The 23625-nt window shown below is 40.7% G+C and overlaps 1 protein-coding gene across 1 annotated transcript in view; it reads right to left on the reverse strand.

The window, feature by feature from the left end:
- The window catches only part of LOC110975282 (uncharacterized), a 57922-nt gene that overhangs the window by 17650 nt on the left and 16647 nt on the right, over positions 1-23625 (reverse strand). The window contains 31 exon segments of the mRNA XM_087132118.1: positions 413-529; positions 656-997; positions 1307-1414; positions 1677-1787; positions 3991-4341; positions 5282-5389; positions 5484-5603; positions 6069-6416; positions 6785-6910; positions 7135-7291; positions 7694-7842; positions 8485-8744; positions 9223-9421; positions 9857-10210; positions 10401-10520; positions 11106-11204; positions 12886-13236; positions 13651-13752; positions 13850-13966; positions 14232-14582; positions 14977-15102; positions 16056-16212; positions 16793-16941; positions 17745-18004; positions 18258-18456; positions 19034-19381; positions 19537-19656; positions 20305-20403; positions 21818-21925; positions 22880-22996; positions 23122-23463. Of these exon segments, the coding sequence (XP_086988244.1) occupies positions 413-529; positions 656-997; positions 1307-1414; positions 1677-1787; positions 3991-4341; positions 5282-5389; positions 5484-5603; positions 6069-6416; positions 6785-6910; positions 7135-7291; positions 7694-7842; positions 8485-8744; positions 9223-9421; positions 9857-10210; positions 10401-10520; positions 11106-11204; positions 12886-13236; positions 13651-13752; positions 13850-13966; positions 14232-14582; positions 14977-15102; positions 16056-16212; positions 16793-16941; positions 17745-18004; positions 18258-18456; positions 19034-19381; positions 19537-19656; positions 20305-20403; positions 21818-21925; positions 22880-22996; positions 23122-23463 (6015 nt within the window).

A 23625-nucleotide genomic window follows, 5' to 3' on the forward strand; every position in this document is an offset into this window, starting at 1 on the left:
AGAAACTTAACTTCTGACTGTCCAAACTGATAACCATTGTACCTGATAATCAGTTTTTTTAATACCGAATTTCGTGGAAATCGAACAAGCTATAGTCCAAATGCCATTTCCACTTTGTTGTTTTTTCCTCAAATCAACTCAATCCTCTCGTAAGACTTGATAATTATATTAATGCATTGCTTTAACACAATCGAATAAGAGTTGGGAGTAATTATGCTTTTGGTGCAGTTTTAGTATTTACAAACGCACTTAGTTTTTAAATGTTTTGGTACTGTCTATTCAATCTAAAACTATAACAGCTGTCAATTAAATCATTTTTGCAAATTTAAGACTCACAGAGAGGATTTTTCATTTTTAATACCTTTCCATTCACCTAAGAGATAAATTACACCAGTTTAAATAATATATTTACCACAGGAAATTTCGTCTCTGTTATTGATGCAGTCATAATTTCTGTCACATTGTAAGAGACCGCTGATGCAAACAGAATTTCCACAATCAAATTCATCATCAGAACAGGTCAAAGTTTCTACACAAAGAAAAAAACATTTTCAAAAATTCAGTGTTTACGCATTGCAATCAATGGCCACGCGGCAAATAAAAGGTTTCGATAACAAAACTATTACTTTAAATCACGGTTCTCGGTTTCTCATACCTGTGGATGGCACAGAAGACGCAACAAAGGAAAATCCTTCTCTTGTTTGATAGGACGAAGAAAACGAAAATGAAATCCAGATGGCACTTCCATTCGAAAGGAGAACCGGTAGATGACGCTGTCGGTATCTCCACGACAGAAGGGTAGACTGACTGACAACATCTCCGTTCCCGATCCTCCAGTTGTCATAGTAATCGGTGGTAAGATTGCCAAACGAAACGAGAATCTTCCTGTCTTCCTCCGTCCTGATGATCCAGTTGATAAATACTCCTCTTGGAAAGCTGCCCGGGTAACCTGGCGACCTGACTTCAACGGTTTCGTTGGCCCCGAGGGAGATGTTCACTTTTAATATAAATGTATACCCAAAGAAGAAAACAGTGTAGAGCTTGGTTGGTTTAATCTCTCCTGGTATTCAACAGATGCTAACAATACAGTTAAAACGCTGCGCTAAAATCAGTTTCTAAACATGTTTCTTGCATTGATGACATTAAAAATAAATTCATGTAGTGTTTAACAAATAAACATTGACATTAGAAATATGACGTACAATTTTTATCAGCTCACGTTTATCAAAGTCAAAGTGATATTATGTTTAAAAAGTTAACACGGTGATAGTGACATTGGAATGCACCTGTTATATTTGAACTTTACCTGTTTCACACCTCGCCCCTTGAAAGCCGGTGGGACATATGCAGCTGAGGCCATACCTTCCAATAGGGTTACATGTCCCGTTGTTTAGACATGGGCTGATCACACAACCTGATAACAGAAAAAAATCGCATAAAAAAGACCGGAAATATAGCTACGAAGGAAGTAGGGCTATAAAGTCAAGTTAAAATATTTTCGAAACCGATGATTCCACTTCACGATTACTGGAGCGCACTAACGTTCATTTAGTTCAAAAGTTTTCTTTGACAATCATAGACAGGAATAGGTTTAGAGTTGGTAAATTTCATTTGGGCATCCCAACACATTAACCTTTTTAATTGAAACGATTGTTTTTAATGATTTGTATATTTACCGCATTCTTCCTCATCTCTACCATCGACACAGTCATCTTGATAGTTACACCGCAGGTTGTCATTGATACAATAAGCCCCGCAGTTCAATTCTCCCTCAGCACAGTTCGTTTCTAAATAATAAAACGAAATTAAAACCTTTGAAGCAAACCATAATTATAGAGCAACTGAATCCGTTATCAGAACGAAGTAAAAAGTTGACTTGATTGGAACGTTGTACCGGCACTATGAACTCTCCAGTCTCGTTTGACTCTTCTTCCCATCAGCCAATATCTTTTGTTACAGGCAAGGCACTGGTCAGAAACCACTTACGAAACCCAAAGGAGCTCGACCAAAATACATAATGCAACTTTAAATTGAACGGGGAGGACTCAAGTCGAAACAGCTTTTCAATCGTTTCAAAAACCATTCAAGGCAATTCAACATGGCTAACTTAAAGACTAAAAGGGTGAACAAAGAAACTAAGGAGCAGTGGGATTTGACCACGCTACCCCCTGGACACCGTAATGGTGCTCCAACAACTATAATTTTTGCCTTATTGTTTCTTTGTGGGGTTTACTGTCATGAAGATGATGGCGGTTAAGCCTGGTTTTCATCTAGTCGTTTGTAATTCAAACGGAACGCAAGACATAAATACGCAGACACAAACGGAAAAGAGTGTGCATGACGCCATTCCACCCAAAAATTGAAACAAAATGGCTTACGAAACGCTGTGATTTTCGCAGAAAATGTGGTTTTAGATAGACTGTACCGCCTCATGGTGCCCAAACCCTGGCCCAGTTTCATGCATTTCGTTGATGGTCAGCTATTTAGTTGATCACCGGAGTGTAATATGTCCGCGTTTCAGTTTGCGTCTTGATTGCGTTGCTCTCTGCGTTTCTTAGGTCGATATGGAAACCACGCTTTACATATCTGTCGAGTTCGGGTGGTCCGTTCTTGACACGGGTTTCGTGTTCCCGCGCTCGAACGGCGGGAACACGACCCAAGAACACTGTTCTCGGAACAGGATCACACACCACCTCCTCGTCAGGATTTTACACGAACACACGGAAAACTCGTGAGATTTGATTTTTGAACAGCCGCAAAAGTATCGATATGGCTTCACAAAGCCGAAGACAATAGAAAGTTTTGCATAATTAACATTAATAATTTTCCATGAGAAAAATGAATTTTTAAATGGAAAATAAGTTAGCCAAGTTATCCAACATTAACTTTCGAAGAATGCACAAGGACGCTGCCATGTTACATGTTGCTTTCCACAAATAACTACTAGCGCTAATAACCTGTTGTACATTCCCGGCGTTCGAGCGACCGACCTGCGAACAACAAAGTTGTCCACAACCCAGATTGTGAATTCTAGACATGAATTAGCTGAACCAGAGTGCATGAAATAACTTGTGGTAGTACTGCGTTGATCAGTTACGATGAACATTTTCTTGTACTTTCGAGTTGGCGTAGAAAGACCTGGGTCCCGGTGAGCTGATGTGCTTTCGATCACAATAGGGAAGTTGCCGTAAGCCTATCTACAGCAGGAAAGTTGGCAGCTTTGCTGTCCATTGGAGCTATCCGGTGGCAGAGAAGAGCAAAGTTGGGGCCAAAGTTTGCATACACTCGTGGACGTCAATCGGTGGGGCTGGGGTGGCATGTTCCCCCCCCCACTTTTCCAACTGTTGATCGATATTTCCACATTATAGGCTTAAATAACTCACTCGGTATTAGAATATATTGAGGCATGTGGTTTGGTCACAATTTGCAGTCTTTCTTTTTGCGATCCTCTTGCTGATACTCAGTACTTAGTACTTAGTGAGCGACACGGCAATTTGTGCTAGAGGTGATTTGCCAAGCCAAGAGATTCCAGCCAATCTCATGGCCTTTTTCGAAATGCGACCACGGAGACGTGAATGTGGTACTGTGTGACGTGTGACATTCCTCACAGAGAAGTATGGCTCACACTGTTTTCTTATAACTTGTCTTAAAATGGGTAACTGGGTTATTCCGCGGTATTTATAGCGTTACGGAGTCTGTCATATTCCTACTTACGCACATTTCTTAGAAAACCTAAAGGTATCATGCAGTGGATATTAGAATTGATAACCCCACGATGAGCAATAAATATGCGATAGTTACATGATATCAGACCCAAAAGAATTCTACTTCGCTGAAAGTTCAAAAATTAAGGATAAAGACTTCGGAATGAAATAATATTGCACTACTCCTTTTATCACTATGGCAATATATTTCCGACAGAAAACATTCAAAAGTACCTAAGACATTAAACTCTATTGCTACAGATAGAGTATAAATATTGGGACTTACCATTTGACGAGACGCTTCGAGCCGACAAGAGAAACCCACTCCCGGTGATACTATAATCTGATGTGAATCTCAGCCACATGACGTTCCCGTTGGACGACACACGAGATGGAAGACTGCTTCCACTCCAGCGGAAGAGACTTGTAGAGGAATTGGAAAAATCCTCTCCATCCCCACCTCTTAGATGGTCACAACAACTCTCCGTGTTGAAAGCAATGAAATCGATGAGAATCTGTCGATCGTCCACCGTTTCGACAATCCACACAAGGTCCAGATCGTTTGTGTAGTAGTTTGGATAGGACGGGGAATTTATTAGGACCGAGTCGTTCGCACCAAGATTGACGAGAGTCACGTCTATTGTGAAATATAAGTTTAATGCGGTGATTAAATTTTTGCTACTCAAACTTACTTTCCCGGTGGGCTCGCGACGGTGAGAAAATGTCCAAACAAAACCGTAGGCAGCCCTAAATCGACTCCCGGCATTCACGAATTTTACCCAACGAAGCTCATGTGTGGAGTGCACAAGCAACCTTTTCATCACCGTAAAATGAAGCTGCAAGGAATTTTAATGTATGGAAACGCTTTTGCACTTTTTCTTTAAAAACCATGTAACATGTCGGCTTTCTTTCTAGGATATAGTGGCGTAGCCACGGGGGGCCTGGGGGCACGTGACCCCACAAATCCCTTGTGCCCCAGGTCCCCCCCCTTGAAAAACGGATGAATGAATACTTAACAAGTCTAACAAAAACTTGCCCCCAACAAACACACCACTGAAAGCTGGTGCCCCCCACATAAGATGCCGGTGCCCCTTTATACCCCCACAACCAGTGAATCCTAGCTACGCCACTGCTAGCATAACGTCGAAATTTCAGCATTAAAAACAAAAAGGAAGTAAAATACCCTTTGAAATTGTGAAAGAACGGTTGGCTCGATTTTCCCGATTAAATCTTTGTGATCACTCCGACTCCAATTTCGTGAAAGTCGAACCAACCGTTCTTGCCCCAGTATACGAGACAGGTCAACCAACAATGCATACTTTTCCCACTGTGGTGCTCAACGAAAGCTGGCTGGCATGTGTGCAGCCTTCAAATAATGTAAGAACAAAACATACAATTTTGATTTGGTTCCATCTTAATTTCTTATGATTAGACGCAAGCATGTCAATAAGCATATCATGTTTAAAAAAAAAAGTGTGGAACAGCGGGGTTCCGGGAGGAGGGGTTGAATCCGCCCTACCCGGCTATGAGATGGTCTAAAAAAACCCGGCTCTTTGAGGGTTCAAAACTTGCCTCACCTATATCACACAGAGTGCCACCAAAGCCCTCATGACAGTGACAGTTGAAACCAGATCCTCCAACGGGGTGGCAAGTTCCATTGTTCAGGCAGGTGTTCAACGCACATCCTAAATTAAAAGGAAATTGTAGCAAACGATGAATTGAAAAATGGAAAAATTTCATTATCCACTGACAAAATATTCACGTAGAAATAAAACTTACCGCACTGAAATTCCTCATCTCGGCCGTCAGAGCAATCGATCTTTCGATCACACAACCAGCCACGATCAATGCAGACAGAGTGTCCACAGTCAAACTCCTCTTCCGTACAATTCAGAGATTCTAATGGAAATTTTTCCGAAAATTAAAATGTGTAATGAAGGAAACCTCATTACCGGCAAACCATGAACCTGGTAGTTTTGAAGATCTGTGCCCAGGTTGAATAAACAATTAAGAAACCAAAAGCTAATTAAACAAAATCAATATACTGTTGTAGGTTAAGGGCAAATATAACAATCTGGTGCCCTGCGCGCCATAAGCAGTATAGTCAGCGTCACTCGTATCTCACATTCTGTATATTTTTTAAATGAGCAAAGTAGAGAAAAAAGGAGCTAACATTTATCTTTCTACAACGGGAAAAAGATCAGTAAGTTCAAGACTTTTGATTTAGTGAATAACCACCTAATCTACATCACTGTATAAAATAACCATGACTGAAATGTTTATCATCTTCCTAAAAATGAAATAATTTCCACGACACAAACACGCGATAGAACTACATGTAGGCCCTATTGATCATTTTCATACCATTTGAGGGAACGCTGGTGACAGTGATATTAAATCCTCTTCTTGTGTTAAAGGAATTAGACGTAAATCTCAGCCACATGGTGCTATTACTTGAGAGAAGACTAGGTGGGCGCCTCATCTCACTCCACGAGAAGAATTTCGTAGAACCATTGACAGCATAGACGCCATCTCCAGCCTGCAAAATGTCACCCTGCTCGGTGCTGAATGTTACAAACTTTATGGAAATCTTGAAACCGTCCTCAGTGAAGATGTTCCAAATTACATTCAGGTTGTTGATGTAATTCATCGGGTAAAAAGGTGAGAGCAGTTGGATTCTTTCATTTTCATCCAGAGAAACGGAGAGGCTTCCTGTAAGAATTTAATGAATGAACGCGTATATGAAATGTTTTCCAAAGAGCAGAACACATTGTTATCCCAGGTTTTTTTTTAACCCAAAGCAAGACTTCATACTAAAGTTTTGCGTAGGAAGAAAGGCTGCTCAGAAGACCAACACTTACTGCGCTTTTGTAATCCACATGCGTGTAAGAGAAGGCAACATTTACTGAACGTTTGCTTGAATTTGGAGGTGATGTGGTGCAATGTACTAAATCGGGATTTACAAGCACAAGCATAACGGATTTTTCTTCATAACACTGCTCCACAACATGCTGTTTCCAATTCTCCTTTCTTTAGAAGAATACTTTTCTCGTGTTAACATTATCTCCAATAATTCATACCTCCAGGGTCACAAGATAATTCGTCACTCCCGTCGTCACAGTCAGGGAACGTATTGCACACGAGCTCAGGCGTTATACAAGTCCCAGAGCTACATCTGAAGTCATCCACACTGCATAGATTGGAATCTGAACAGAACAAAAGGTTCACCTTCTGAAGCATTTGTTAATAAACCTCTGCAAACACAATTGTTATAACCTTGCGTTCATTACTACAGCCAAAATAAAACTGTCCTAAAGGTCTGAAGTTTGACAAAAGTCCTCTTTTTTCCAACAGGACTGGGAATTACCAGGATTAAGACCTGTCACGAATTGGCAAATTTTCGTGTTATTTCTGTTTTATATGATCTTACCTGAAGCGATTGTGTATCTGATGAAATCAATGTACTGTGAGACTCTCGTGAAAGCGGTGGGGGCAGTTTGTCCGCATCTAACACCAGTGCTGACAATGCCAACCATCTTCCACCGGCCGTCCGTGCCCTGACAGACCAGTGGACTTCCACTGTCACCCTGCACACAAAGGTACGAAAAAAACAATCTCACGTGATAAGGCTAACGATAACTAAAGCTAAGTAATGTTTAAACTTAATATGAAATTCAAGAGCACGACTACAACACAAGCCGTTTACGTCTTGGTAAAATTTTCATTGCAAAGCAGCTCAATCGTTCATTATGGTTGGCCAGCATAAACTCGCACGTTCCTGACAAAATCATTAAACAATTCAATAAAAGATAGGTCTTCGAGAAGCAATTTTACAATTTGGACAAGATAAAGAGGTTTTGATAAATGAGTCAAATCGATAATCAGACGTCTCTCCTAAACGCGCACCACCGCTTCTTTTAAATTGCAATTTAACCGGGGAAATCAATATTTGAAAGAACGTTAATTATTATGAACAGGTTCCAACATACATTACAGGTTTTGTTAGTTTCGTCTCCAATTCCAGCACATATCTGACTTGATGAGACAAATAGTCGTCCCTGAATTTCACTGTTAGCTTTACATTGCTCCCACCCCAGTAGAGGCACACGTGCTTCTTTCAAGACAGGAGAGACGATACCTGGAAACAAAAGGGTCAAGATTTGAGAATCAAGGTGGTCGAAGGTATAACTCACTTCATGCTACTTATCCAAAATTCAATATGTGTTTTCAAAATGAAGTGAAGGATTTATTTTAAGAGAAAATTTCAAAATAAAATGCTAACGACGACAACAATTTTAGTGGTCTTTCAAATAATGTTCGGGTTATGAAGTATTTGAACCCAAATTGACTGCAAATAGAGGAGTGTAATACACAAACTAAACCAGTTAATTTGAAAACGAATATTAATATCCTTCGAAATACGGGATAGACGTTATAATACACAAAATGTACGTAAACTCTACAACGGAAACAAGAACCACCCTTCCGTATCTCTTGAGTCTTGTTTACCTCCGTACGAAGTTCTGCCCCAACTCATTTGCATGGCACCAGTGTTGTAGTACTCGTACTCGGTACTCGTACTCGAGTACTACTCGAGTACCGTTTTCAGAGTACTCGTACTCGTAGTAAAAGCAAGTTAGTTGGAAAACAACATTTGATATATATCCTTGGAAAACAGGATCGACGTCATACAGACAATGTACAACAAACTCCACAGCGGAACCAAGAACTGCCTTTCAATTTCTCTGTGAGTCTTGTTACAAAAGGCATCAACATTTACCTCCGTACGAAGTTCGGCCCCAACCTATTGCATGGCACCTGTCGTAGACCTCAGTTTCATTGTCAGCAATTTGCAAGCAGATTGGTTGGACGGTGTCCGTATATCGTACGGGGGAGGCCAGTTTCAGGAGCGCGATGTCGTTGTGGTACCTCGGGGAGTTATGCAAAGGATGATTGAATACTTTGCTAACCCTATAGACGTGCTGGTAGTTAAATGGAATATCCAAAGTTGAACTGCCAAACACTACGTATTGCAGATGCCTAGAAAGAAAAAGAAGTCAGGTTATTGTATCTGTAACCGTGGATCAGATGTAAACTTCTCAGTTATTTTTAAAAACTTTTGAAACAATTTTTTCCACTGGTTTGTGGAACAAGGTATTTTATACCTTGATCTAGAGAGGACAGTAACTCTTTCACAACATATAGTTCCCGACCACCGCCGTTATGAAGTTGAGTTAGGCCTGCTGTATAATGTGATCTTTCGAACTCCCAAGAGAATATGTTTTTATCTATTCTTTGCGGGGACTATGATGGCTTAATTTCCCCTTTGTATCGGTGTCTGGGGAATGCTACAGGAACGTGTTTAGTGTTTCTCCAGTTTCACAGCAGTAAACGCCTCAGAAAAAAATCATTCACGTTTATGCTGGAATGACACTTACATACAAATCAACAATTGCACAACGATGATTAAAATTTCATGGATGTCGACCGATAAGAGTTTTCCCTTTTCTAAACTTACGTGCAGTGTGCTGCTGTGACTGCCCAATATCTACTGATCAGTGATACTCCACATCCATGCGATCCACTAGCGTGTCGATATGAACCAATCCAAGGCCAGTTGGCAATGTGCGTCTGAGCTCCACCAACGATACGACTGAAAGGATTAAGAGAAGGCGAGGCCGCTGGTCGACGCCCACAGTCTCCTGCTTGTAGCACATCTGGATACATAGTTTAAAAGGTACTAATTACTTGGTAAAATTCAACAGTGGTTAAAGGTATTTGGAAATTATTTCACCAGCTATAGATCGCGATGCATGAGTGCGCTCTTCTAAATACGTAGGCTTATAACACACAACCGCATAATTTCGGTTCTCATCGCGACCTACACCCAAAAATCATTGCGCTCTCATATTGTTGTTCTCGGCAAAGTGAGAGTGTTCTTAATTTGTGAAGTCAAAAGGTTTCTCGTCCAAAAATTCAAGATGGGCCGACAAATGGAAGCCAGCCCGTTTGCACCCTAATGACACTTGTTTCTCTCTTCTCAATTTGCAGACAATGGAACAATAACAACAAACTCACTGCCTTTATTTCAACAAGATTTTCCCAGATAACAGAGCAAAAACTACAAATAACGTACATTGTTGCCGACCCACCTGCTCTGTGGTAAAAACAACCGTCCGATGTTGACAGCAAACCACGGTCTGGATAGACTTCACACGACAAACTTGTGGTGTTAGAATCCGTGTCCACACCGACACATTTTAAAGCTCTGGAACACAATGTTGAGCAGACTCTTCGGTCAGAACCAAACTGAGGACATTCTGGGAAGAACGACATACACAGAGCAAGTCTCTCGCTATCGGTGCAGTTGGCTGTAAGTTGAGGCAGATGTTGAGCAATGAAGTCATTCGCTTGTCGATGGGATGACACGAAGTCGTTCGGGAAGTAGGTGGTATTGTAAGTCAGAATAGCTGAGCACACTTCACTCTGAATTTCGATGCAGTAAGCTTAATGGATATCAAGAAAGAATGATAAAAAAGATCAAACACGTTACGGTGACAAAACGAGCACTTAAACTTCTTTTTTCGATATATCCAATACTTTGCACTGAATTACTGATTTCGAAATTGCGATCTGGGTTTTTAATTTTCCAAAATAACTTTTTTTTTGCTGGAGGATCAGAAGTGGTAAACCTACCGGTATTACAGGTAACTCCTTCATCTGAATAATCCAGACATTCTGGTATGCCATTGCATTCTGCATCGGCTGAACTCGCGCAGATGCTATCACGACATCGGTACTCGTTAGCAACACAATCTACAAAAAAAAACATATTTAATGTATGAAGCGTATGGGACATTTACATCTTTTACTTTGAGGCTGTAATGTTTCCATTGTGAGATGCAATTGTGTGCATTTTAAAATAGCGAGGAAATTATCTTAATAATTGTGTACAGTGTGCGTTTGATATGTTCCCACGAACTGCGCAGGTTAATGTAACGTCATCCCCACTGTTTCGGGTGTTTGACAAAACCACCCCCAGGTCCAGGTTACCCTGTCTTTAGTCATTTCCTGCAAAGAAAACATGGTATCTTACGTCACTCTTTTTAAAGAATAAAATGTACTGAATTCTCTTTCAGTAATGAGATGTTTTTGTTTTAAAATGCCACGTTTCCTACATAGAATAGTGCTCAATGATCATTTACTTTTTTAATACTAAAGCAGATAAAACAGATCAAAACTTTGTGTCTTTGTAATAATGTTTCTCCCGTCTGCCACTGAACAATATGAAAGGAGTTACTAAATCGCCAACAATTTGATTCAAAAAGATGTCCGATGTATGACAGATCACGTGCATTTTTGCCACTAGTTCGAAAGTTGTAAAGGGACTGAACGTCTTACCACAATCCTTTTCGTCATCGCCGTTAGGACACTGAATGATTCCATCACATCTGTCAGATTCTTCAAAAGTGTACGAATAAGCCTCACACTCAAAGATGACTAGATGAAATTAACAAATTGGAAACTCTTTACTTCTTGCATTTCATTTAAAATTTTGAGATTTTTTTTTAGATAGACTGTACCGCCTCATGGGGCCCAAAGCCTGCCCCAGTTTCATGCATTTCGTTGATGGTCAGCTATTTAGTTGATCACCGGAGTGTAATATGTCCGCGTTTCAGTTTGCGTCTTGATTGCATTGCTCTCTGCGTTTCTTAGGTCGATATGGAAACCATGCTTTACATATCTGTCGAGGTCGGGTGGTCCGTTCTTGACACGGGTTTCGTGTTCCCGCGCTCGAACGGCGGGAACACGACCCAAGAACACTGTTCTCGGAACAGGATCAAACACCACCTCCTCGTCAAGATTTTACACGAACACACGGAAAAACTCGTGAGATTTGATTTTTGAACAGCCGCAAAAGTATCGATATGGCTTCACAAAGCCGAAGACAATAGAAAGTTTTGCATAATTAACATTAATAATTTTCCATGAGAAAAATGAATTTTTAAATGGAAAATAAGTTAGCCAAGTTATCCAACATTAACTTTCGAAGAATGCACAAGGACGCTGCCATGTTGCATGTTGCTTGCTACATATAACTACTAGCTTTAATAACCGACTGTACATTCCCGGCGTTCGAGCGACCGACCCGCGAACAACAAATCGAGCTGTTCGTGAACAAACGAGAACAAGCCGCCTGAACTCAGCCACAAGTTGTCCACAACCCAGATTGTGAATTCTAGACATGAATTAGCTGAACCAGAGTGCATGAAATAACTTGTGGTAGTACTGCGTTGATCAGTTACGATGAACATTTTCTTGTACTTTCGAGTTGGCGTAGGAAGACCTGGGTCCCGGTGAGCTGATGTGCTTTCGATCACAATAGGGAAGTTGCCGTAAGCCTATCTACAGCAGGAAAGTTGGCAGCTTTGTTGTCCATTGGGGCTATCCGGTGGCAGAGAAGAGCAAAGTTGGGGCCAAAGTTTGCATACACTCGTGAGCGTCAATCGGTGGGGCTGGGGTGGCATGTCCCCCCCCCCACTTTTCCAACTGTTAATCGATATTTCCACATTATAGGCTTAAATAACTCACTCGGTATTAGAATATATTGAGGCATGTGGTTTTGGTCACAATTTGCAGTCTTTCTTTTTGCGATCCTCTTGCTGACACTCAATACTTAGTGAGCGACACGGCAATTTGTGCTAGAGGTGATTTGCCAAGCCAAGTGATTCCAGCCAATCTCATACCCTTTTTCGCATCGCGACCACGGAGATGTGAACGTGGTACTGCGTGACGTGTGACATTCCTCACAGAGAAGTATGGCTCACACTGTTTTCTTATAATTTGTCTTAAAATGGGTAACTGGGTTATTCCGCGGTATTTATGGCGTTACGGAGTCTGTCATATTCCTACTTACGCACATTTCTTAGAAAACCTAAAGGTATCATGCAGTAGATATTAGAATTGATAACCCCACGATGAGCAATAAATATGCGATAGTTACATGATATCAGACCCAAACGAATTCTACTTCGCTAAAAGTTCAAAAATTAAGGATAAAGACTTCCGAATGAAATAATATTGCACTACTCCTTTTATCAATATGGCAATATATTTCCGACAGAAAACATTCGAAATTAAACTCCATTGCTACAGATAGAGCATAAACATTGGGACTTACCATTTGACGAGACGCTTCGAGCCGACAAGAGAAACCCACTTCTGGTGACACTAAAATCTGACGTAAATCTCAGCCACATGACGTTCCCGTTGGACGACACACGAGGTGGTAGACTGCTTCCACTCCAGCGGAAGAGAGTTGTAGAGGAATTGGAAAAATCCTCCCCATCCCCACCTCTTAGATGGTCACAACAACTCTCCGTGTTGAAAGCAATGAAATTGATGAGAATCTGTCGATCGTCCACCGTTTCGACAATCCACATGAGGTCCAGATTGTTTGTGTAGTCGTTGGGATAGGACGGGGAACTTATTAGAACCGACTCGTTCGCCCCAAGATTGATAAGAGTTGCCTCTGTTGTAAAAGTAAGTTTAATGAGGTGATTAAAAAACATACATTTGAACATACTTTTCTAATGGGCACTTAGTGTATACGTTGAGAAGATGTCCAACAACACCCTATGACACCCCAAATCGACTCAAGGCATTCGCAAATGTATCAAGTTAATGTGTATCGGCCACGAGCAGGACCAAGAGAGGGCGCAATATTCCCTTTAGTCGGAGCAGCACTTCGCTGGTTCACAACGATAAAATGCATGCATTACGGTCGCGTCGCTACCAGCAAAATGAACACTTCGGACGAACCTGGCTCTTTCCAAGCGTAAGGGGGGCTTCTGCCCAAGGCGATTAACATAAATAAAGCTTTCCATCGGACTAAAAAGCATTGAAGGTTACTGTCGGGTGTATTTAAAAACTGCTTCGCCCTTACCACACAGAAGGCCGCCAAAACCCTCGCGGCATTGACAATAGAATCCGGACCCTCCAACAGGTTGGCAAGTACCATCGTTCAGGCAGCGGTTCGACACACATCCTAAAACAGAAAGTGACCACAAATGCTTAATTTCAAAACAGAAACTTGTCCATTGTCCACTCACATAAATATTCATGCGAAAATAAACAAAACGTACCGCACATGAATTCCTCGTCTCGTCCATCGATGCAGTCAGTCTGTCCATCACACAACCAGCCACGATCAATGCAGACCGAGTGCCCACAATCGAACTCCCCTTCACAGTTCAGGGATTCTTAATAAACACACAAAGCATATTGATAACTTGTTGAACCTGAACCAAGTCAACTGACAGACACAGAAATGGGAGACAGTGATTCTTCCTCCTAAATTTAAAGGTGCTTCAGTTAACAAGCTGAAAAAACTATACAGTATGGATCATACCACGTGATTAATATTTGGTGTTGAAACTTGCAATATACAGTTCTATGTAAATTCACAATGTCTTTCTCAAGATTGGGGCCTAGAACAGGAAACTGGATAATGGTTTATAGTGATACCATTTAAGGGGACGCCAGTGACGGAGATATTGAATCCACCGCTCGGGTACACAGAAAGTGATGTGAATCGCAGCCACATGGCACTGCCGCTTGAGAGAAGACTAGGCGGAAACTTTGTCCCATTCCACATAAAGAACTCTCCTGTGCTGTTGGAAAGGTAGACGCCATCTCCAACACGTAAAGTGTCCAAATTCGACGAGGTCCGGAACGCGATGAAATGAATGGAAATCTTAAAGCCTTCGTCTGTCACGACGTTCCAAATTACATCAAGGTTACTGATGTAGTTCCTTGGGTAAAAAGGTGACGAAATGTGCGTTCCTTCATTGCCTCTAATTTGAACCAACCGACTTCCTGTTGAAACGAGAGAGATCTATTGTGTTAAATACGTATCAGAGTTCAAGTAAAACATGTCCTTAATGACTTTATGGCCCAACGTGATGCTTCAAGTATATGGAAGCGTGACGAATTAATTAGGCCTACACGTACTTTCAAAAAGCACGGTGCCCCTGTTCGAATAACTCAAAGGAAATTTTATACTCTCGTGGATTCAGTCTTCAACAAACTATTCAGAATCGATAAAATGCCAAAGTTAGTGGCCTTCCCTTCAAGACATCACCTCAGAGATAACCAGTGATTCACTTATTATGTGTTTATATACAAGCATTGTGTTCAGGGGTTCACAAACTGATAGTAGGAAAAATATGTGATCCAAAGCGAAAAGTAGACGTTTTGTTAGAGTTTATACCTCCTGGTTCGCAAGAAATTTCGTCACTCCCGTCCTCACAATCTGGGTATGTGTCACATACTAGTTCAGACCTCAAACATGCCCCCATGGCACACCTGTATGTTTCCCCTGTACACAAATCGGCGTCTGAATGAAAATGAAAACAGTTGTAAATTTAATTAGTTCTGCAAATAAAATCCATAAGTGCACTCTGTAACATTATGTCGATCAACCAACATTGACCTAAACCTACATTATTCAATAAATCCGAATCGAACACCAATCAAATGGACATATCAAGTAAATGAAGGTTTCGTTGCTGCTGAACTGCAATAGCCGGATGACTGCCGATGCAAACAGTTATGGTCAAAAGTAACTAGAAGTGTGCATTTTGTGGGGCAAAACCGTCACCATTTTTGCAGAGACACAAGTCTCGCCAAAGAGTAAAAACAGTTTTCAAGAAAATTGCATTTGCAGTTGGTCTCTTTTTCTAAGGTTTATTTCTCAAGTATTTAGCATTTCTCTGACTTAACCAATGCTACATCCCAAAAGAAGGGATCTTAAAGGACACAAAACTACAAAATAGTTTTCAAAGAAGTCAATTAATTCTGTTCAATTTGTCAACAAATCTGGTGTCTCTTCATGAAAAGGGCGGGCACAGTATACACGCGTTTGCCATAGCACGTCTAGGTGCAAAATTTTTACATTTTATTACATTTCTAAAGTCAATTTTGTCTCTTTGTGAAAATAGTAAAACAGATTTGGCCTATTGTTTGGGGCCTTGATGCTACCGCTTTACCTATGGAAGACAACTTTGTCTCTCCGTGAAAACGGGAAATGCAGTTTAGTTGAATTTTGCCCTGCGATAATCATCGTTATTCACCAGATTTCGGTAGATTTGATAAAGGTGATTACTCAAAGGTGCAAGCATCACACAATCTGCTTAATTTTGGCCCCCAAAATCATGATCTGGGGCCACTTTGTTTCTTCGTGAGAATGGTGAAGGTCAGTTAAAGTCAAAGTATTTCCAATATGTCGATAAGTTTGCTTTTCAAATTCTTTATTTTCAGTTGTAAATGAACATTGGTTAGTGGTCTTACCTGAAGCAATTGTGTATCGAATGAAATCAATGTAGTGAGAGATTCTCGTGTAAACACCCGGGGAAGTTTCATCACACCTGTAGCCTGTGCTTGTGATCCCAACCAGTTTCCATCGTCCACTGGTTCCGCGACATATCAAAGGACCACCGCTGTCACCCTGCATGAATATTTTGACACATTCAAATATGTTCACAGTGTTCACATCTTCCTATCAAACTCAACAAGAATCTCCATTCCAACCTTATATGAAGCAAAACATGAGATGGATAAAACCCCCCACTTTGTGTTGGTCATTGTCTCACTGGAATCTGAGGAATTCTTTTCGGACATCTGGGGGGGGGCGTGTGTTAGGTAACTATAGTCTAGAGTGTGTATAGCGATTGGACAAGTTGGGGAGGGGGTACCTCTCGATCTTATTTCTTGCCGGATATAGATTCCCCGGCGAGTTGAAGGTTGAATTATTGCCACCTGGTTCATAACCGTAATTGTGAACTGGGGTCATTACTGTAAAATTGTTGTAAAAATGGCAAAAATCAATAATCCTGCAAGGTCAGACCAATGCGACGAACTTTGTCTTCAAACAAATGATTTTGCTGTCATATTTCTTTTAAAGATGGAAAGGGATGAGGGCTGTTTAATTTTCCAATATCTGATCCTTGACAATTCACTGATGTCTTTTGTGGGACAGCAGTACATTAAAAAAGTGGAGTTCGCAAAAACAACAAAGCAAAACGTACGCTACAAGTTGCATTATTTCCATCCGCTGTTCCAGCACAGATTTGGTCGGAGGAGATGAAGACATTTTCGCGAACGTCAGCGTATGTTTTGCATTGTTCCCACGTTACCAGCGGCACTTGTGCCTCCTTTAACACTGGAGAAACACTACCTGTGAAGCATAAATGTTTGAATAACCAGGAGGCTAGTAAAAGAGAATTTCAAATATTTTTCAAAATGATGAGCATGACATTGTGTTCATTGGAGCTAATAAAAATTCGAAGTCTCCCTCGGAGTTTTTTAATTGCTTCAGAGAAGGGTCAGTTCTGAAATTCATATGTCCACTATTAACAAAAATTTATAACAACCAGCGTCTATCCACAGCAGTCAAAGAAAGTGTAAAAAATTAGTTCCAAATAGTACAACTAACATGCCGTCTGCACTACAATGAGCAACATTGTGTCTCAGGTTTGAATCCATCCCAGTTATAAACCTTTTGATTTCATTTGGTAACGATTTTTGAAGCTATATGCTTCGGGAGCAAAAAGTGTCATTTGTTATAGATTCTAATGTGCTGAATTCCAAACTGAAAAAGATTGCCGATTGCTACTGTTTCCATTTCATTTTACATTGTAGGTTGTACATACATATAGCGTGGGAACGACTCAACTCTCGAGGAATTGCCACAGATTGCATCTGCAAATGATTACTAAAGCTGACTCAAAATTCATGAATGTTAACGTTTCCCAGGGTGACAATTTAGAAAGTTATGAATTTCTTTGGATTTACCTTACTTTTTAATGCTAATCATATGCTATCCACATTATTGTCGGTGACCCAGATCATTTCAAGTTTGGCTTCATTTATTAGGGAAGCATTTCGACTGTGGATCTTTGTTTCCAGTGTCTCCTTCGATCTTGCTCAGCAAGGGTGCAAACAATAATTCATTATGCAATCATGAAAGAATTGCCATACCGTAGAGAGACGTACGGCCCCATCCCACGACATGGCATGTGTCGTACTTGTCGACTTCGTCTTCGTCAGTTTCTAAGCAAGCTGGCTGGATGGTGTCGGTGTATGGCACAGGTGAGGCGAGTTTTACAAGTGCGATATCGTTGTGGTATCTTGGATTATCGTATCCCGGGTGGAAGAATACTCGGGCAATGCGGTGAACGTGTGAGTAGCCATTTGGGATATTCAAAAGCGAACTGCCAAAAACAAGCTGATGTTGGGCACTGAAAATATGAATACACATGACATCAAATAAAACTTAGTTCCGTCAATTCGTTACCACTATTCCAAATTAATCAATTTCATTCAAATATTATTTAAACAATATTCAGTTTTAAGAGACCCCAACTGTTCTGGTAAAATAGGCCTTTCGAAGATCAGAAATTTGAATGATGTTACGAGAAAACGAGCTTTCATGTTTAAAAACAGGGCAATGGCTGAATTCTCTCGAAAAAGGTTATTTGAAGGCCTACTTACCCACAATGGGCCGCAGTAACTGCCCAACTTGGGTTAATTAGCGTAGCAGCGCACGTGTGAAATCCGCTACGATACTGGTATGAACCAATCCAAGGCCAGTTGGCAATGTGGCTCTGAGCTCCACCAATGATACGACTGAAAGGATTGAGAGAAGGCGAGGCCGCTGGTCGACGCCCGCAATTGCCCGTCTGCAGCACATCTATCCGAAGAATAATAGACCCATGCCTTAGATCAATGTGGTGGTATTCAGAAAAAAGGTCCAGATGTGCTTCTAATATGAGACAAACACTTTCACCTCAACAAGGAATAAGGAACCTAGTCCAAACTAGGTGCCAAACAAGTAAGGTTTTCATGAAGGGGAATGTTCAATAAATAATTTCAGTTAACTCGGCGTACACGAGCAATTCCTCGAACGTCATCTGAGCGATGGAAGGGTCGCTGCTTTAGGCCTAGTAATAAAGCGCAGATCTGGAAGGACCACTCGAATGCAGGACACCGCAGACGCTATTCAACGCAGCAAGAGATACAGGTAAATTGCCTTTAACGACTGGATTTCTAAAAATGGGATATATTTGGTGTTGAGAGGGCAAATGTAACGTTTTAGTCAATATTCTGGCTAAAATTGCTGATGGGGCACTTTATTACAGTCGACACTGAAATTAATAAACTGTATCTTGTACATCAAAGTTATCCTTCAACATTACAATGTGGGTACGGGCATCCTGTAATATTCATCAAAACAACCAAACGATCAGTTTCAAAATATGTCAACTCACCTTCGTCGTCAAAGAGGCAGCCTTCTGAGGTCGATAATATACCACGGTCAGGGTAAACGTCGCACTGTAAAGATGTGGAGTTCGTCTCTAGACCAACACATTCTAAAGCTCTGGAACACAACGAGGCGCAGACTCTTCGGGCAGAACCAAACTGAGGACACTCCGGGAAGAACGACATACACAGAGCAAGTCTCTCGCTATTGGTGCAGTTGGCCGTGAGTTGGGGCAGATGTTCAGCGATGAAGAGGTTTGCTTGTCGATGGGATGACACAAAGTCATTCGGGAAGTAGGTGGTGTTGTACGTAAGAATGGCTGAGCATACCTCGTTCGGGATTTCTATGCAGTACGCTTTGATAATGAGTTATACAAAGGAGTCCTGTATTACGTGTGTTATAGTGACCAAAACTCTACAAATACCTTGAAATGCTGTCTTAAAATTACCTTCGAACTTATTAGTTTCTAAACTGTTCTTTTCTAAGAGGTTTAAAACTTTCACAACTTACCAGCATTGCAGGTAACTCCTTCATCTGAATAATCCAGACATTCAGGTATGCCATTGCATTCTGCATTGGCTGAACTCACGCAGATGCTATCACGACATCGGTACTCGTTTGCACTACAATCTACAAAACAAGAGAGTTAATGTATAAAGTGTATTGGGCAATTAAAACCCTTACTAAAGGGATCTAATGTTTCCATTGTGAGACTCTATTGTGTGCATTTTGAAATAGCGAGGATTTCTGAGAAATTATCTCAACAATTATGTACAGTGTGTTCAATTAGCTTCCGAGAGTTACACAAGTTTACTTAACCTTGTTCCCATCGTCTCCGGTGTTTGACAAGACACTTTGACCATACATAAGATCCTTTAAAGAACGTACCAACAGAAACTTTCATTTTTCTTTTGCCTGACTTCGAGTAACTAAGGACTGAGGCCATTGTTACATATAAAGTAAAAAATTTCCTTTGTTGGAAAGCACATAATGCCTTACGTCACTCTCTTTTCATCAGTATAAAATCTACTGAATTGTTTTATTTGTTTTTTCCTTTTAAACGGTAAAGCTCCCTGAAAAGAAAGTACTTAGATTTTTTACTAATCAAGCAAAACGATAAAAAAAATCGTCTCTTTGTAATGCTCTCCCTTCTGACATTGAACAATATGAAAGAAATTACTGAATTGCCACCAATTTGGTTCAAAAAGATGTCCGACGTATTTCAGATCACGTGTCTTTTCTTACTAAGTTAAAAACTGTACAGAGAGATCGTCTTACCACAATCCTTTTCGTCATCACCGTTTGGACACTGAATGGTTCCATTACATCTGCCAGATTCTTCGAAAGTGTACGGATAAGCCTCACACTCAAAGATGACTGGATGAAAATAATTGGAAACTCTTTACGTCTGATATTTCATTCAAAATTTGAGAACAACCAACAGACTGCATTCATTCTTAATCGTACCTCGCACTCAAGAAGTGACATATATGGCTGTAAGAAGCTATTAAGTGAACTACATCATCAATGTGCACTTCACGTTTAATTAACAGAAAATTGGCCACATCATTCAGAATTTGGATCAGAAAGAGGGAATTAAGAAGGAATTGACCATATTAATCAAAAGACGTTTGGTTTTGGTCACTCACGTTTATTTTTAGTTTGCATTTTTTTTACCCTTATTTCGTCCTTATTTCTTCTCGTAACGAAACAGGGGTAGGCATGAATGCCAGTCTAAGTCATGAATTATTAAGCATTGCGTTGACCAATCAGCGTTGCGTAGAGCACTAGGTCTGGGCGCTTGCGGCGTGCTTAGAACGCGCACAATCAGTTTGTGAGTTTTCGCTGCTGGGTCGCAGAGTGGCAGGATCGTGGAGGACGCTTTCTACCGTTCTGTGCTGTGACTGTGCGAGGTATAGTGTGGACGCTGCACCTGGGGCGCTGCGTGTAGTGACTATAACTGGTAGGTGTAGTAGCGAACCGTATTGGGTCTAGATTACTTTAGTGATAGAGCTGAGTGTCGTGAACCTAGGCTGGGAGCTAGTGGTCTTTGCTGTTGGATTGCTTGTCGTCTGTAAGCACTGATAGTGGGGTGACGGCTGGAAGGCAATCTTGTCATTGTGCTAGCTAGCCTTGAGGTTTACTTGATGTACTCAGATCGCTGTGAGGGTAATTTCCCTTTCGTTAGATCGACCCTGTTTTGCATGACACTCTGTGTTATTTGTGTGAGGGCTATCACTATTTAGAGAGGTAACCCTTGGGTTGTAGGCTAGCTGTGTTTAAGTTAGTCGGGTGGTTAGTTAACCACGTGAGGCATATTGTATTGCCTTGTGAGGTATATTCGTGTACATAAACTTTGGGTGATTTTATATACCTTATTGATTTTTATTGCAATAAATCAAATACTTGATTATTGTCCTTGGAAATCCTGTGTCACTGTGAGGTTTATTTAGGTTTCCCTGTGTTTCATTACTGTATAACCAGATGAATCTAGTCTTTCCTAATTGGTGGTAAACGTCCACCCAACGAACTGCCCCTAGGCTTAGTCCGCCGTTCGTTTACTGATATCCCCCCTTGTGTCAGGGTAGCCGCTCATCCTTGCTCAAGGTTAATAAATATATTTGTGGGGCTGGGCCAGGTCAATTCCATCCCTGATCCGGCCGGTTACTGGGTCCACCACAAGAGGTGTCAGTTACATTCGCCACATTCTTATTTGGACAGTCCATGTCAGCTATCAAATATCTGTACTCCATCTGTGTATGGGCGAATTAATAAACTTGCACTTAACTACCTTCTTCGCAGAATCTTCCTGTAAACCCTTGGGAACAGATGCATCTAAAATAGTCGTAGTATGTTGGTATACAGGTTCCGTTGTTCTGGCAGGAGACGAAATCACAGCCTACGGAAGCCGTAAACAGTAAAATATATCCTTTAAGCTTCGGTTGAGGCTGACCTTTTCGCTGTTTTAGATGGGCTGTATAAATAACCTCGATTGTTACAGTACAATATCGCAATTCCTTCTGGAGAGCCATGGTTCGGAGGTGTGCCCCAGAAGTCTGGTGGCTCGAGGCTCGAGGCTATCCTGTTGGTTTTTTAGATTGTCTCAGAAAAAGGCACGCTATGACCATAGCCCCCGTCAACCCATCAGTAATAAAAAGGAAGGAGATGGGAGAGTTATACATTTGATTAGCTTTTGTGTGTTTCTTTTTGCCTGAAATGATTGCGTCGAGTTGTATATTCTGTTGGGAGCTACAATGGTTTAAAAAAAACATTTGAAGGCCTCATCAGCGAGAATATTATTTATTTAAACAAATGGTCGAAAATCACCTTCTGCTGCCGTGTGGTCGCTTTAGAAACTTAACTTCTGACTGTCCAAACTGATAACCATTGTACCTGATAATCAGTTTTTTTAATACCGAATTTCGTGGAAATCGAACAAGCTATAGTCCAAATGCCATTTCCAATTTCTTGGTTTTCCTCAAATCAACTCAATACTCTCGTAAGACTTGATAATTATATTAATGCATTGCTTTAACACAATCGAATAAGAGTTGGGAGTAATTATGCTTTTGGTGCAGTTTTAGTATTTACAAACGCACTTAGTTTTTAAATGTTTTGGTACTAAAATGCGTTGCAATCAAAGCAAAGTTGGAAAACGTTATTATAACGCATCGAACTAAGCGCTTTTAACCATACATCACCAAGCATGTTTCGTGTCTATTCAATCTAAAACTATAACAGCTGTCAATTAAATCATTTTTGCAAAATTAACACTCACAGAGAGGATTTTTCATTTTTAATACCTTTCCATTCACCTACGAGATAAATTACACAGTTTAAATAATATATTTACCACAGGAAATTTCGTCTCTGTTATTGATGCAGTCATAATTTCTGTCACATTGTAAGAGACCGTTGATGCAAACAGAATTTCCACAATCAAATTCATCATCAGAACAGGTCAAAGTTTCTACACAAAGAAAACAAAATTTCAAAAATTCAGTGTTTACACATTGCAATCAATGGCCACGCGGCAAATAAAAGGTTTCGATAACAAAACTATTACTTTAAATCACGGTTCTCGGTTTCTCATACCTGTGGATGGCACAGAAGACGCAACAAAGGAAAATCCTTCTCTTGTTTGATAGGACAAAGAAAACGAAAATGAAATCCAGATGGCACTTCCATTCGAAAGGAGAACCGGTAGTTGACGCCGTCGGTATCTCCACGACAGAAGGGTAGACTGACTGACAACATCTCCGTTCCCGATCCTCCAGTTGTCATAGTAATCGGTGGTAAGATTGCCAAACGAAACGAGAATCTTCCTGTCTTCCTCCGTCCTGATGATCCAGTTGATAAATACTCCTCTTGGAAAGCTGCCTGGGTAACCTGGCGACCTGACTTCAACGGTTTCGTTGGCCCCGAGGGAGATGTTCACTTTTAATATAAATGTATACCCAAAGAAGAAAACAGTGTAGAGCTTGGTTGGTTTAATCTCTCCTTGTATTCAATAGATGCTAACAATACAGTTAAAACACTGCGCTAAAATCAGTTTCTAAACATGGTTCTTACATTGATGACATTAAAAATAAATTCATG

The sequence above is a fragment of the Acanthaster planci genome, unplaced genomic scaffold (genome assembly GCF_054643075.1).
Source record: "Acanthaster planci isolate LZ-2023a unplaced genomic scaffold, COTS_SCS Contig94, whole genome shotgun sequence".
NCBI classification, from domain to species: Eukaryota; Metazoa; Echinodermata; class Asteroidea; order Valvatida; family Acanthasteridae; genus Acanthaster; species Acanthaster planci.